This window comes from Sander lucioperca, chromosome 6, assembly GCF_008315115.2.
Source record: "Sander lucioperca isolate FBNREF2018 chromosome 6, SLUC_FBN_1.2, whole genome shotgun sequence".
Classification (NCBI taxonomy): Eukaryota; Metazoa; Chordata; class Actinopteri; order Perciformes; family Percidae; genus Sander; species Sander lucioperca.
The window spans coordinates 6,497,021-6,513,986 of NC_050178.1; the positions used below are offsets into that span (position 1 = coordinate 6,497,021).

At 40.3% G+C, this 16,966-nt stretch overlaps 2 protein-coding genes across 3 annotated transcripts in view; both read left to right on the top strand.

Annotated features, from left to right (window-relative positions):
• The first annotated feature begins 228 nt into the window (after positions 1-228).
• On the top strand, positions 229-6,168 carry park7 (parkinson protein 7). Its single transcript, XM_031302076.2, has 6 exons — positions 229-470; positions 1,498-1,599; positions 1,913-1,972; positions 2,983-3,052; positions 5,205-5,291; positions 5,656-6,168. Exons 1-6 carry the CDS (start codon positions 381-383, stop codon positions 5,814-5,816), a joined length of 570 nt encoding a protein of 189 aa, XP_031157936.1. The 5' UTR covers positions 229-380; the 3' UTR covers positions 5,817-6,168.
• A 308-nt stretch (positions 6,169-6,476) lies between these two features.
• kcnab2a (potassium voltage-gated channel, shaker-related subfamily, beta member 2 a) overlaps positions 6,477-16,966 on the top strand; it is a 100,964-nt gene continuing 90,474 nt past the window's right edge. For both annotated transcript variants that reach the window (XM_031301636.2, XM_036002459.1), the window contains exon 1: positions 6,477-6,589. The gene's annotated coding sequence lies outside the window, so the exon portion shown is untranslated. The remainder of the gene's footprint in view (positions 6,590-16,966) is intronic.

Sequence of the window (16,966 nt, forward strand, 5' to 3'; positions counted from 1 at the left end):
TTATTTGTATTCGTTTTACGGTTCATGTCTCTTTGGTTCATACATTGGTTTAAGCCTTTTATCAATTTTCTTAGTTAAGTAAAGGGTCATCATATGATAAATGGGGTCATCGTGGATCTGGTATAATAAAACCGGGGGGGTCATACTTGAGCGACATGTGTGCTGTGCTGTTATTGGTGGGATATCCCCCTTTCAAAGACGGTGCTCCATTAGTCTCGCATTGCCAGACATTGCAAAAGGTGGATAGAGGGACGCAGCCTGGCAACCCTCCTCCTGTCAGAATCTCATTGCAGAGCATGCCAGTTGCTGGAAGTACAAGCTGAAGTTAACGTTAGCGTCTTTGCGCTTACAGTAGACAGTAGCATAACTGCAAGCTAATCATGGCAGGCAAGAGGGCGTTAGTGATCCTGTCTAAAGGTGCAGAGGAGATGGAAACTGTTATTCCTGTGGACATCATGCGTAGAGCTGGGGTTTGTTTACTTGTTGTATGCTAGCAGTAACGTTAGCTATCTAGCTAGCTAGCTAATAATGCCACTGATCAACTTAACGTTAACGTTAGTTTAGCCAGCTAGCTGAGTTTATACAAATGTTAGCCACCCCACAACTGCCTTGTTAAGACATACCGGTTACTGCCAATGTGATAACGATGGAAATCAAAGAGTTGAGCAATAAGCAGCATTTGTAACGAGCTAAGTTAACGTTAACATAAATTAGTCTGCTAACTAACAGGAGCAATAAGTTAACAAACCGTACTTGTGCTATTTGTCCGTTCACTGTTTTGATTTTTGCTAGAAAATAGTATAAGCTAGCTAGTTAACTGTTGACGCACTCACAACCTTTAAAGTGAGTGCAGACAGAGGCCAAGTTAAATGTCAAAGTCGAACGACATGCACTTCTCCGCCATTTGATCGCCTTCAAAATTAAAGTCTCCATCCATCAGCAATACTAGTCTCGCATTCCCCCTGACCTATCTCCAGGAGCATGGTCTGGCTACACCACCTAGCTAGCTATCTATTCCAGGATAAGGGGAAAATGCTCGGGCTTGTTTGTATTTCTTTAGACAGTCTAGTTCGGCGCTAAGCTCCGGATAGTTCTCGATATTTCTTTTCCTAGGATGGCGAAGGCATGACCCGCCCTACTCTGCTCTGCTCTGATTGGCTTACCCTGGTATTATTACCAGAGTGATAGAGAAATGATATCTCTATGGCTCTGATTCTTACCCCAGAGCCTCCCACTCCTAGTGCCTAAACCTGACCAATCCAACCAACGAAGGTAACGATTACTAGCCAATCAGAGGCAGAGTAGGGCGGGTCATGCCTTCGCTATCCTAGGAAACGCCCTTTCCGTTAATATAATACATCCATGGCTCTTGCAAAAATAGATAGTGGATATAGTGGAAGCGATGGGCTTTATTATCTCAGCAATGTGCATCCGTTGAGCCATGTCGTGCCTTTATGCTAATGCTGTACTTTTCACATTACCTTCCCAAACCTTTAGATTGCAGTGACAGTTGCAGGACTGACTGGCAAAGAGCCAGTACAGTGCAGCAGAAACGTCGTCATCTGTCCTGATGCTAGCCTGGAGGAGGCCAGCACACAGGTTGGGCTCAGCATCTATCTACTAACATATTTAGTATTTTGTAATGTATATTTTGAATGTTGAATTGAACTTTGTGACGTTTTGCACATTCCTTAGACAACATTTTGCACAGTCCTACACAAAACTGTTCAGAATTTTACATTATCTCTTGACTTGTCTCTTGACTTTTGCACTGTATTTATGGTTATATGCACCAAAACACCAAGAAAAATTCGTTGTGCAAACCTACCTGGCAATAAACCTGTTTCTGATACTTAAGTGTGCTACAATATCAAACCTTGTTTCACTTTATCTTTAATTGTTTGTCACCCAGGGCCCATACGATGTGGTGCTTCTGCCAGGAGGAATGCCAGGGGCCCAGAATCTGGCAGAGGTGAGAAATACTCTGACTGCCTGTAAATTGCTTAGGCTACATTTTAAACATAACATTTTAAATATTTCAATATAACATTAAATACTTGTGACTAAATAAGAAGGGAACAAAGGTAAAGTTTTGGAAAAATACATCCCTGTTTAACTTGTTAATAGTTTAACACTCAAAAACTCAGCTCACCTGCCTCTTCAAGACAGTGTGGGTGTGGTTTGATCAGATTTGATTGACAGTTGCCCAGAAACAGATTCTGATTCCAATTTGGCTAAATCCTGATTGGTTCATGGGAGCATGTTGTCTCACATTGCCAGACTTATCTGCACAGTGCTGTGGAGTAAGGTCTGGCTCCTCCACACATACATTGCAGGACAGGAGAAAAAAACGCTCCGGGTTGTTTGCATTTCTTTAAACCAATCACAATCGTCTTGGGTGGAGCTAAAATCTGGACTCAGCAATGATGTCTCTGCACAATCTTCCCACTTTAAACAAATGAAAAGAGCAGAAACATTTATGTGAAATAACAAAAACTGTTCCAACTTTGGTGGAAGATTTTGTAGTCATAGGACACCATTCATCATAGTAAGAAGCTGACTGAGAAAATGTGTTTTGAGGGTCCTTAACTTGAGGGCCTTACTAGCATTGATTGACGAAAATGATTGACTTATTCTCTATTTTTCTCTATCCCTCTGTGCTACAGAGCTGGCATACAGGAATGACTGCTCACTCTTTTAGTGTTCTCAAAAAAGTAAAAGTTATTTGATTCTATGAAATTCAATATTTTCAAACTAATTTGATAGATGAGATAAGGCAAAGACCATGTTTAGTTAAAAATATTGCTCCTGATTTTGATTAATAAATATGTGGTTGTATTGAAACAATGATGGGTTAATTTTGATGTGTTTAAAACATTGCCAGTTTGTTCCAATGATTATACCACAGTCAGCATATACACTGTACAATCACATGGCCTGCAAATGACTCACTGTGCGTCTGGTTTCCATGCTCTCTTGCAGTCTCCTGCTGTGAAGGAGGTGCTGAAGGATCAAGATGGCAGAAAAGGCCTCATTGCAGCCATCTGTGCAGGTACAGTTGATGAAAACAAAGTCATAATTATACAGTACCAGCCTCTAATAGTTATGCCTTTTCTGTGTGTTAAAGTTTAAATATGAGTAGAAAGCAACACACACACCACTTGCTTTATCTCCTTTGTGGTGCAGGGAATTAATTAGCCCGAAGATCCATTTCCAAAGAAAATTCCCACACACACTTGTCGCCTCTGCATTGGTACCAGGTGACAAGTGTGAGTTCATATAACCCTAACCTGCAAAGCAAAAGTGACAAGTTTTAAAAATATCATGACCTCAAATGTGACCATCATGTTGGTGCTTTCATTCAAATAGATTTAAATTACCCAACCTATACAGTGCAGTTTATTCTGATGCTTGCAGTAATAGAGCAATACATGTACTCACAGTCATTTTCCATATCCAATCAAACCAGTTTGACAATCCAGTGATGTAAATAATAAACCATGCACTATGCTATCATGAGCTCTGCAAACGTGTTTAACTAGGAACAACACTATATGTATGATATTGTGGTTTAAAACCTACCAAGCTAATGTTGTGCCAGTAAATGGGATTTGGTTTGGCTCGCAAATAGAATCTTGGACAGAAAACATGTGCAGTTTTTATATGCACATGGCAATGGATTCAGATTTTGGTATTTTAGTAACTGGATGTGCTCTTGAAAGAGTTCATCACGTACCTTAAAAAAATAAAAAACATACAGTTAACAAATCAGAATCAGCTTTATTGGCCAAGTTTGCGCAAAACAAACAAGTAATTTGACTCTGGTTAATCTTTGCTCTCTAAGTACAACACTCACTTAACATATAAGAATAAAAAAAAAAAACAGAAGGACAGTGAGAAATATATATAAAAAAATACTATTAAGTATACAGTATAACAATACAATAGAATTTAGAACTTTACAAAAATATTGGGAAGGAATAGTGCAGTATCAGTATGGTCTGAGATTTAAGATTTGAAATATTAACAAACATGCTTTATTAATTTATGGTCATGTGTGACCCCTTTTTGGCATTTGGAATGAAAGAGAGGGTTTGATTAATAACTGTCCCTGAGTGAACCTACAAGCACTGACATTTTATTTGACAGCCTCCATATGCATAGAAAGGACACTGGAAAGACATTTTGAATAGGGACCGGGGCCAATGCAGCAAAGTGGATTGAAGGGTGTCCTAGAAAATGACTGAAATCCTCACAGGAATATACAGTTTAATGAACCTGCCAGCAAGAGGGCCAGTTGCAAGACTTATTATTCAGCCCTAACATGAAAATGATTATCTCGACATGTGGAAAAAAAAGTCAGTTCAAAAAGGATTCGATTGAAAACCAGAACAATGAGTGTAAAAAAAACCAATCTATTATTGTATATTTCTCTTTTTTTGAGCTAATGTGTTACATGTATGTCCAAAAAACATGGATACATCATTTTTAAAGATTCCTCAGAGGATAGAAAGATGGCCGTCATCACCTTTCTCTCCACGTCTGACTCTGGTTCTCAGGTCTCTCTCTCTCTCTCTCTCTCTCTCTCTCTCTCTCTCTCTCTCTCTCTCTCTCTCTCTCTCTCTCTCTCTCTCTCTCTCTCTCTCTCTCTCTCTCTCTCTCCCCCCAGGCTGGCGTCCTCTGGGTGGGGACTTGCTGTAACAGGAGTAGCCTGGCTTTAACTGACAGTCTGCTGTTCTGCCAGGGGAAAGTGAAATCTTTAGACTGCATTGGAAGGCAGCCAAGGAGCATAATCAATAACTTTCTATTTATTAACAGTTTTTGGATGAGCTCACTGCAGTGGTAGGACGTTGCCAAAGTTAATGCAGCAGCAGTCAATGTCTTCAGCCTCTCCTTTTTTCTCTCTTAAATGTGGCGCAGAGTCTTTGGAGAGAGGCTGAAACTGTATACTGTATGTGTGTATTCTTAGAAACAATGGCGCTGTTGAGGACACCTTTAGAACATAATGTTGTTTACTAACTGCAATTCCTAATGTTAAATGCAGCATTTTCTGTATTTTGATTTAGTGTTTAGCTAGAGGGAAGTGATTTGAGGATACAGTATTTTTACACCTATTTTTTATTTTACACACAAGCAGCAGAACAAGTGTTACTTTATCACAGGAAGCTGTTAAATGAACCTTAAACGACTTTGCTCTTCTGCAGGTCCCACTGCTCTTCTGGCACATGGCATCGGGTACGGCAGCACAGTCACTACACATCCTGCCATGAAGGAGAAGATGATGGTTGGAGGTAAAAAAAACACTTCATGCAAACAAACGTGTGGAAAATGTGTTAAATGTACAGCTAGTGACTAACATTTGCAGCTCTAACTCAGAACAGGAGGCCCTTGTAATTATTTGTAAAAGGCAGTAGATGGTGCTGTTGTAGCTCTTTCATGCCACTGGAATATCATGTCACTATGCAGTAGAGTAGAACACACCACCCAGGTGAAAGCAGATGCAGGAATTTGGCAGAACATACTAGAACTGGGTCAGTTAAAATGGTGGTACCTAAGTGCATATATTACAGTGTGATGTATGGTGTGGCTTTCAATCTGTAGCTTAAAGTTTTCATATTGTGATCATCCTTATGGTATGGCTCTGTCTTTTTTTAGACCACTATAAATATTCAGAGGCTCGAGTACAGAAGGATGGACATTACATCACCAGCCGTGGGCCAGGAACCAGTTTCGAGTTTGCCCTGACGATTGTAGAGGAACTTATGGGGGCTGAGGTTGCAGCTCAAGTCAAGGCTCCTCTCATTATGAAAGACTGACTGTAGCCGTGTTCACTTACATCCTGCAAGCAGCACCTCCCTCTATACAAGACTTGCACTACTGAGACAGCTAATCCAATGTAGCTGGCACAAAGAGTCACAGTCAAGTGACAAATCATTCTCCCCAGGGGGATATACCATAAAGATGTTTCTGTTCTGACAGGTTATTGTCTTTCTCGGTTGACAATGAACGGCACCCATTTGTTTTTTAACAAAGAAATAAAATATGGATTCACAGGCTTTCCAAATGAAATGAAATTGATTTTGTCACATTGTAGTTTTACCACAAGTTGCTCATTATTTTTGACAGCTTTTATTGTTTCAATTGACATTAAATATTAATTTGATAAAACGGTGTATGTCTTACTCCAGGTATTGTTATAAACCGGAGGTTACTGTGAGTTGTTTTCACATAAATATAGGCTGTATCATGTAATGTTTTGTGAGCGGTACTTGCCGGCGTATTCCACCAGGTGCAGATGCGCCGCGGTTTTGTTCCTTTCTAGCCGCTTCTGGGACGCTCTGTGTCGCGAAATTCAGTGCTAGAACCATGGATGTACTAAGAGAACGAACGCGGGAAGCAGAATCCGAATAGATTGACATGTGGTCTGGCCAATGAGAAGCTTCGCCCCGGCTGCAGTTGTATTCTAATTGACGAACGGCAGCTCGCCCGCAGCCAGCAGGGCGGGGCTCTGGTGCAGCGCGTGGTAGTTGTGTCAAAGCAACAAAATCCAGAGGGTCTTCACAGTGAAAAGAGAAGAATTTCGGCGAAGGTAAGAGCATTTGTGCTTTCTCCAATGACTGAGTGTTGTGCGGGTTATCTTCACTCTACCAACGGTGATGTTATTCCGAAATGGCGTTAATAGCGTTCGTGTCTTATTATTTATGTTGGCAGAACAGTTTACGCGACGCTAATCACGGTAACTAGCTACTGATGGTGTCGAAATGAACATAACGTTGTAAAGGGAATAACACGACAGCAACACATATAAGTTACATGATTAGGAATTGTTTTTGTTAGCTGTGATTATCTTGCTGATTGTGCTGAATTGTGAGCCTGAGCCTCAACTTCGCTGCAATCCATGGCGTAATGGATTGGCATCAGCGTCTCAAATCAAATATACTAATGTTAGCCTGAGGTAACGTTTACATAATCACAATTAAAAGACGCGTTTAGGACACTAGTAAAATCACTTGGAACACCGTATATTTAACGTTGAGAGATCGTTCCGCATATGTGACCCGATGTGGAGACGTCCGTTCCAGAAGCTCTCTATCAGCAGCTGCAGTCAGGCTGTGCTGCGTACACTGACTGTAGCTAACAAAGTGCGGCAGAGGCCAGGTTATTTACTCCATCTATCAATCAGAGACATCACTGTGACAACGAGAAAAAGCGCTGTCAAACACGTGCAACTAACTAAATACGAAAACTAGAAAGATCTTTTGTGCATGCAATGTAAATAAAAACCCGACCACGGGAAATGTCATAATGCTGAAGTTAAGGTCACGTTGCTATAGCTGTCATTATTTGAATGACTTATCCTCATAAGACATGGACAGCCGTGTTTCTCGTTAATCTAAGCAGAGCATAGCAATTGGCTTCACCGTTGAGAGATCTTCATTGACACTAGACCCGTCAAGATTGTGCTCTCTTTTGCGTTTGAGCCCTTATAACAGGAAATACCAGAGGTGTTACCATCACCTCTTTCTCTTTACAGAGACAGGAAACACAAGAAAGTTCTTTTCTGGTAGACTGCATTTTCAGTTGCTGGGAAACCGTCTCTTAGTCATGCAGGCAGAACCACAGCAAGTCAGGGGTCTTCTAAAATAAGAGGGCAACTCAAAATCCCATTTCCACCTGGTATGAAATCTAATCTGAGTGATCTGATCACAAGTGGACAGCTCTAAGAGGTGGGATGCATCCAGGACGCATTGAGATCCGATCACTCTGACCACATTCGTAAATGGTTTGTCGTGCTGTGTGTCGGCGTTGTTCAGCAGTTGTTGGGTATGTGAGTGGAAATACATCTAACATGCTAACGCATATCTGACGCCATCACCAGTCACTGGAACAAGACAAAAAAACTGTCAAACTTCTCCCTACAGTGCTTCACCAGCCTTTAGATACAAATAATTAAAGTTAAATTAAAGGGAGAAGAGCTTGGATGTTAAACAAGAGTTTATTCATTATTTTACCTACTGTTAAAAAAAAAGCAAATACAGGCTACTCTTTTTGCACTTGCTCTGTTTACTATAAGTTTTTATTTTTGTATTCCTCCTGAAAGTGAATTTATTTTGTTGTTGGATTGATAGCCTACATCTGGCTTCAGGTTGCACTAAAAATTAATTTTACTTAAACAATTTTAATAAATAGAGATTTGAACCTTATTGAAATTTGTTTTGTGTAAATTGTTAATAATTGAGCAATGGGAAAATAATTGCTAATTGAAAAATTAATCATTAGATTAATCGAAAAATGTATCGTTAGATTAATCGACTAATCGGAAAAAATAATCGCTAGATTAATCGTTTAAAAAATAATTGTTTGGGACAGCCCTAGGTGGAACGGTTTCATTTAATTCAAATTTTTCACAATGAAAGTCCCCTGTTATTTTTTTTTAAAGCAGCAAAATCAGGAAATGGGTACTCGTCAGCAGTTACCTAACACGACTTCTATAAGCAAACATGAAATAGAATAGTACACTTACATGTAGTACACTGTATGTACACACTTGTTTAGTGCGTAAATTTCAACAGAGTAATGTTGTCTCAAATCGCTCATGGCCGTTATGCACTGATCGGAAATGGCAATTCCAAGCGGTGCGCGATGCCGAGGGTAGCGCTTCCTCTGTCTCCACCGCTCTCCCCATAGGAAAACAATGGCACAGCCAGCGCAGAGCAGTTTTGCCGCAAACGTATGTGTATACGGCTTTACGTGTACGGGGGACGGCAGAGAGACCTCCACTCTGCAGTAGGGCTGCACAATTAATTGCAATTGTATCGAAATTGTAATATGGACTAGTGCAATATCCAAATCGCAGGGTGGTGCAATATTTGTTAAAGGCAAAATACAATATGTGTCAAACCATTCTGAATTAAGTATTGTGGCGCTGCAGAGATGTCCTGGGCCTACAATTCGTATCCTACAGACTAATGAAAAAAATCTGTTTGCTACAGATCCTTGCAAAAATCACACTATAATCATTTTTAATTTTAATGTTTAAATGAAAATGAGAATAATGATACACAAATGATCATTCCCTTCAATATCGTGAATCATCGCAATCGTAATATGTGTCAAAATAAGCGCAATTAGACATTTTCCTCATATCGTGCAGCCCTACTCTGCAGTTCAATTCAGTTAACAGGGATAGCATTGCCGATAAAGCGGTTGCAACTGTGGTTACTTTTCAAAACCCCACGCAGACAACGCTGCAGTTGCAGGCTCGCTGCAATATGATAGCCTATAATGACGAGCTGGAAGCGCTCCGGAATCGCTCCGGTAACAAAGACAGAAAGACAACAAATTAAAACTAAAATGTCACTAGGGCTGGACCCGAATATTCGAATATTCGTTCGGTGGGTTGGTATTCGATTTGAAAATTTGACATTTGAATATTCTTTTTTTTTTTTGCACAACCTGGCATCCCCCTCCAAACGGTTCTCATTCGCGCTTGAATATGTTCGAAATATAATACTCTCGTTTACATTTTTAAAAATGTAATCAGAGAGAGAGAGGTCTCGCTTTATAAGATAAATAGCCTGCCTATAAGTGGCATCATGCTCTGTCTGCACTTGTTGTCTGTAGCTGGTTGTGCTTTGCATGTGTGGGATTCTGATACGTCCTTAAATTCAGAAATTGTCATTTGTTTATTCAAAGTCAAAGACAGTCCAAAGTAGTGCAACTTTGCCCATTTTTGTGGGTCTGAGGTGTATGCCACATTTTAGCTGCCAAAGCTCCGCTGCTCTCTGTCTCTGGTCCTCAGGGTGAGAGGGGGAGTGGACAGCGGCAAAAGCCAATGTGTGCTTCTTTTAGCGATTTATATATTTAACGATATCTTTTGCATTTATAATCCAAACAACGTCAAACTTGGCACCCGTAGCAAGACACATGTCAAGTTTGAAATCCATCGGACTAACGGTTTGAGAGATATTCGCATAAAACCCAGACAGACAGAAAGACGTTCCTGCAATTTATAGAGAGATAATAATATGTCCTCTCGCCGAAGCTTCGAATATTCGATGCTCATTACTACTGAAGCTTCGAAGCTCAAAAAATGGTATTCGGACCAGCCCTAAATGTCACAAAGTTCATGGGAGCTACTGGCTGCCGCATTTGCAAAAAACGACAAGTGTAAAAATACCTTAACGTTAGGTTGTTCACACACGTGCTTCTAAAAACATTTTACAGTTTGCACACATCTATTTTTAGTCGCAAATGCGAGTGAAACGCTCACACTGCCGAGCCCTATGACTACCGACGTACTATGGGTAAACTAAAATGATATACGTATTTATTTGCATATAGAGCAGGGAAGTAAGATCCGGTCACAAGTGGTCACTCAAGATACATTTGGAGACACCCTCTGCTGCCATGTGGGAACGCATGTACTTAGAGCTGTCCACTTGTGATCGGAGCACTTAGATCAGATTTTTGTACCAGGTGGAAATGCGGCCCAAGTGGCTTTTTTTAATTGTACAACCAAGTGAGCCAAACAAGACTGCGAGGCCCTGTCCCATTACAGACAGTGCATCAAGAGAGCATTGTTTACTGTTGAAATCACATCAAAATCCAAATCTTCAAAATCATGAATGTGTGCATGCGTATGACTGTTACCTCTGGGTACTCTGCACATTTCCGATGGGGCAATACCTGTCATGTTGAGGCAACATCACTACATTGTGTGCCTGAGTTGATATGTTTTTATTTCTGTTTTTCGAAATGAAGTACTAACCGTTACCACTCCCTGGAAGACAAACATTAATAGTGTCTTGATGACATGTTTATAGCACACCCTCATTAATGCTATGTTTTTCAGTTGGATATTTCTGGAACGCTAGCATTTTACGCTGTTGCACATAACATGTTAGAATTATTCAGCTTGAGCAGCTGTACAGTAAAGAGCTTGAGGCTTGACTCCCTATTTCTGGATGGGGCAGAGGAGGGAATGGTGGGGGGAGGTGAAGGCTGAAGTCACTGTGACTGAGTCATTGGTTTAGCTAATGATGCAATTAGAGAGCTGCACTTTGCATCTCCTGATTAGATCCGCCACTTGAACTGGCCTGCAGACAACAAAGAATTTGTTTGCCTGAGTCACTTTGGCAAATGCATTTCGAAAGGTAAGACAATTTTCAAACAATTAGGATTTTTTTGTGTCAACATTTCATCAGCAACGAGTGGATAGATTTGTCGATCTTTGGCACTTCACCTAATATGGAATCTGATTTATTAATAATTATAGCTCTTGGTTATAGTAGAATTTGGAACCACTATTAGGTCAGTGATTACTATACTTAACCTATAATAAAATAGACATTTAATGCCAAATTGGGCTTGAAAGTTTGCATGATTAACTCTTTCAACATATTCACAAAAAAAGTGACTTTGTGAATGATGCTGTTGAATGTTGATATTGCTGCCTAAGGTATTTAAGGAGACGGGGAGGAAACTTTATTTGTCTTCAGCAACAATTTTACCCCAATTAATTACTCTGGGGGACTTGTTTGCCAGAGACATTGTTTAGCAAAAAGTACACACTTAATTTGTGTTAGTTTATTTTTAGAAGAGCATATGACTAGGTGATTTCATAGATACTTTAGACTTTTATCGAGAACATTTTTAAATGCAAAGGTTAATGAGAAATGCTGAACTCGGCTGTCCAAAGTTACACTTCTTCACATAATTCTGTTATTAGGTTATCTGCACTTGCTCTTGCAATTAGTGTTTCCATAAACAGAATATGTCTGCAGGGCTTTATGTGGGGACAAGTAGGCCTCTATACAAGCTTTAAATCTTCATAAATCTACAAGTATGTTTTTATGTATTGGTAATGGCCATAAATGGATCGGTATTAGCACCGACTTCATTAAAGTAATCATGCAGAAGTCAACGATGCACATGACACTTTCTGCATTTTATTCCGTTTGTCCGTAGGTCAGGTACAATTAGCAGAAGTAAGAAGGTCTGATCTGACATATAAAAGAGGACCCTAAACCAAAACAGGAAGATTATTACCTTAATCAGCTTGTTTGTTGTCTGGAATAACCGTCAAAGTGCTTGTCTGCTGTATGTTATCAAAGGTAAGCAAATACACACACGAGTGCAGATGCTGTGCAGTCCCATGGTGATCTGCTAGTTGTGCAGCATCAACTGTTTGCTGAAGTCCTGGAATAATTGTAATCAATCATACACTGTGTTGTCAAGAAAAAACGATCCACGCATATGTTTTTTTTTTTTTTTTTTTTTTTTTTAAAAGCTGAAGCCAATATTTGCTGCTTTCCTATCCTGCCGACGTACTGTATTTCTGCAGTTGGGTGGGACTTAGTACTGTTTAACATTAAGTTAATTTGAGGATTTTTGCAGTGCATCTAGGTTAAATTTCTATGGCATAACCACTATGAACTTCAGATTTGATATGTGAGATTAGCCCAAGGCTTTTCCCTTCCATGTCTTTAGATTAGCTGTGTATTAATATTAAAGCTGCAGTGGGAAGAAAGCAAAAAAACCCCCGCCAGATTTGAAGTAGAGTGAGATGTTTTCCTGCAGCTCTCCCTCTACCCTCTCTGTCGCATGGGCAATGCATGCTCAGAACAGCCAATAGGAACTCTCTCTCTCTCTCTCTCTCTCTCTCTCTCTCTCTCTCTCTCTCTCTCTCTCTCTCTCTCTCTCTCTCTCTCTCTCTCTCTCTCTCTCTCTCTCTCTCTCTGTGTGTGTGAAATGACCTGTGATTGACCAAAGTCTCCTGTGATGGACATATTTTCTGAAGCCTGAATACAGAGCCAAGAGGAGGTGCAAAAGTCTAGTTTTCTTTTAGATCACTTACATTACAATATGCTGAAAGATTATTATGGAATTCTTGCCCAACAACACCAAAAATAAAGTGCCTGCCTACCACAGCTTTCCAAAATTATAGCAATATCACCTTCTTCTGTTGTCAGTCTGAAACATCAGTCAATACTGTACTGATTTACACTCAGGAGCTGATCCAGGATTGTGTGGCTTTTTGTGTTTTACAATAAGTCACAGACTAATTCCTCTGAGCCTGTAATTTTGTGTACAAATGCCTGTCACTTGCTGTGTTCTCTCTGGAAATTCCAGGGAGACCGTGCAGAGACCGTAGTACTAAAAGCCTAATGGCCTTCTCCTCAGCATCAGCAATACCCAGTGGACCTGAGAATCAACTCAATATCAGGCTGAAAGTGTATGCAACTGCATGTATGCTGTTGTGTTAAGTGTTGTATGTAGATTGATAATAATTTGCAAGCTTATTCTGTTTTGTCTATTACTGGTTGTCTTCATATTTGTAGAGGTACAACAATAAGGTCATGTAAATATAAAAGCCAACAATTTGGCATTAATTGCTTAAAAATTGTGTTATAAAATGTCATGTATTCTACAACAATAACCATGACAAGTACTAGCCGACTTTCAATGAATAAAGTCAACATCTAACGTGTGTGATTCACATGAGTGTGTGATTTGTTTCTGCTACTGGTAGGAGGTAGCAGTGTGAGGGTCAGCATCTTGCACGAAAGCTTTCTGCTGTACAGACTGATCTCATGAAATGGCGTATGTATGACACGCTAATTCGTATGCCATTATTGGTGTGTTATAAAGACGCATACTCGCTTTTTAGCGTGCCGTTTGGCCTCCATTGACTTACATTACCTTGCGTTTGCGTGTGAATTTACGCCGTAGGGAGTAGTATGAAAGGGCGAAAACACAGGAGAGCGGCGATCCCTTCCCGCGTGTGGCGTTTCCTCGCTTTCTTGTTTGTGTAAAGCCAACCCCATTGTTTTTTTCTTAAACCCAACCCCGTTCTTCTTTTCCTAAACTCAACCGTCGCTTTATTCTTTTCCTAAACCCAACCGGTTCTTCTTTTCCTAAACTCAACCGTAGCTTTCTTCTCGCGATAACACGTTGTTCTCACGATAACACGGCAAGACGGCGATAACATGCCACGTGGCGTGTATGTTTACGTCCGCTGTATACGGCGTGGACATACACGCGGATAGCTCAAAATGTGTACAGATAACACGCCACTTGGCTTAAGAAAGTCGGCGTGTATGTTTACGCGAAGTCATGATACCACGTTGTGCTGTAGAACAAATGCAATCGTGTTAAATACATTTAAGTTGAAATAAATTCTCCTCATCTCCTTGAATGATTGCAGACTTTCGGAAAAGTAGTGTGTAGCAATAAATCGGGCGATTCTGATGGGTCAGGATAAAGATCCTGCAGGTTGGCTTGGACCATTTCAATTGGTCTTTATTATCTTTCTGTTCACACCCTGACCTGGATCAGGCATAGTTGAGTGTAGAGAGAGGAAGGATGGAGGTTGATGTACATGTTTTGTGATGAAATGACATTGTTGTATGCTTTTAGGGCCTCAACCCATACCTCGCAATGGCATCAGGAAGGTTTGGGTTAAACGTAATGGCTCGTTGTTTCTTAAACCTTTCAGCTGGTATTGAGGAGGGCAACCACTCACGCACCTGGCATAATCACAGGAGGATCACCGTTCCCTTATGCAACTGTCTGGCAAAGCTCCAGCAGTGTTTCACCTATAATTGCACAAGCCTGGCGGGTCGCCAGGCCAACAGAAACCCCTGACAGTCCAGAAAAGTGTTTTCCCTATATTCATACGGCAGCGCTGTAGGCTACTGTGAACTGCAGCAACGCACTGCCTAGAGTCCATTAACGAGGCAACTGTCTGTGGTTAGTTCACATGTCTGTAATAACAGCAGGACAGTTGAGTGTGTTATTTAAACTGCTAAAGTCAGTCAGAACGTTGTCGGTAGTCTAATGGGTACAAATGGGCTCGGTAGTGAGGTGTGGTTCCGTTCTCTGCCAGCGCCAGGCTAAAGAAGTCAACCTAGGGAAACCACTACTCCAGAGTGTCACACAGACTACAGGCCTGTGGCATTAAACATAGGTACCACAGAGCCAACCCTCAGCTATTTAGTATGAACATGGAGTCATAGGTAGGACATTTTGGAAGGCGATAATCGGGAGTGTGTTTACTGTGAAACAGTGGATGTTGTAGGGGTGTTCCTAGTCATGTGCATTTTTTTTCTGTGTTGGCCACCAGTTACAGATGGTGCAAAATTAATTACCCAGCATCATTTTATCTATTTCATACAAGGCAACATTAAATGCTTGTATTTTTTGTTTGTTTGGGATGACTGAATGGACATGGTGTGGTTTGCCTTCAACTGTAGGAAACTCTTAAAGTGTAGTTATTATTGTGAGTGTGGGTGAAGATCTCTTGCTGTGGCTCCATCAGACTGTCTGGCAGACGCCCCGCCATGCTTGGTGTCATAATTGGAGAGGAGCGACTCAAGCTGTGGAGCCATAGTCTGGCTCGAAGCAGAAGCTGGAGATGCCGTGACTGAGTTTGAGCTCATAGAGAAGGGACAGTGGTGCGCAACACTGAAGCTGTAGCTGTCCCCTCAGGCTCTATGCATCACACACACTAATACAGATCTAAAGGAAACTGAATCTGAACACCCTACTGACAATAAAGTAAAAAGAGAGAGAGAGAGAGAGAGAGAGAGAGAGAGAGAGAGAGAGAGAGAGAGAGAGAGAGAGAGAGAGACTTTCTATCCTCTGAGGAATCTTTAAAATGATGTATCCATGTTTTTTGGACATACATGTAACACATTAGCTCGAAAAAAGAGAAATATACAATAATAGACTTATCCTGCTAGTTTTTTTTTTTTTTTTTTTTACACTCATTGTTCTGGTTTTCAATCGAATCCTTTTTTAACTGACTTTTTTTTTCCACATGTCGAGATAATCATTTTCATGTTAGGGCTGAATAATAAGTCTTGCAACTGGCCCTCTTGCTGGCAGGTTCATTAAACTGTATATTCCTGTGAGGATTTCGGTCATTTTCTAGGACACCCTAGAAATCAGCTGTTTTTCCGAAGGGATAGTCAACAAGTCGGCTCTTTAGATCAAATTGTGGTCACCACTACGTATTTTCTTGTCTTTGATTTTGGTAGTTGTTGTGTTTGGTGTAATTTCATCGTCCATACGACTCTGTGATTTACTTTTGTCGGGTCCGCTTTGTCGAATGGATGATTAAGTTAGACTCAATGTTTTCAGATGAGATGCTGAAGAATTGATGTTGTGCTATTATTGTGGTAAGCTCGTTTGATTTTGCAGTAGACACACTGTACAGAGTTTTCGTTTTAATTACGTTTGAACTGATTCCAAACTGGTCACTTCTGTCACTTCTCTTAGCCCCTTACGCTCTTTCTTCATTTTGTAATCAGTCTTCATGGCATGTGTTTCAAGCAGCATCAGCCCGGTGTGCGACAGTAATAATCCTCCGTGCGGAAACACCGTGAGCGATACAACGTTGGTAACATTAATTAAACAAAGCTTCGAGGCAAATCATTTTGCATCGAGGATTTTTAGTAATCAAATTATTCGAGTTACTCGAGGAATCGTTTCAGCCCTAATAAATAAATAAATAAATAAATAAATAAATAAATATATATATATATAAATATAAATATATATATATATATATATATATATATATATATATATATATATATATATATATATATATATATATATACACACATTTAGCTGAAAATGTTTGCAAACAACCAGGCACATCATCATTACTGCATACTATCTCACACATGATTTGAGATAAATTACTTTTTTCTTTGCTGAGTGTGTTTAATTATCTAAGTTCAGACTGGCTGTGCTCCTAATGTCTTGAAAAATTAAAAACTACTACACCTTTCAATTGTCTTGCCTAAGCACTAACTCATCTATACACTGATACCATACTGCTAAATATTTCCTTGGCTCAAGCTGTCAGAGACACATGATGCGACTTGGGCTGTGTTCCACTTGAAGGTGTCATCTCTGAGTCCAACTACCTGCTCAGCCACCTGTTCAGTTATCT

Coding starts and splice junctions, on each gene's coding strand:
- park7 (XM_031302076.2), top strand. CDS start 381: ATGGCAGGCAAGAGGGCGTTAGTGATCCTGTCTAAAGGTGCAGAGGAG. Junction 1,973..2,982: donor GGGCCCAGAATCTGGCAGAG/GTGAGAAATACT, acceptor GCTCTCTTGCAG/TCTCCTGCTGTGAAGGAGGT. Junction 5,292..5,655: donor GGAGAAGATGATGGTTGGAG/GTAAAAAAAACA, acceptor GTCTTTTTTTAG/ACCACTATAAATATTCAGAG.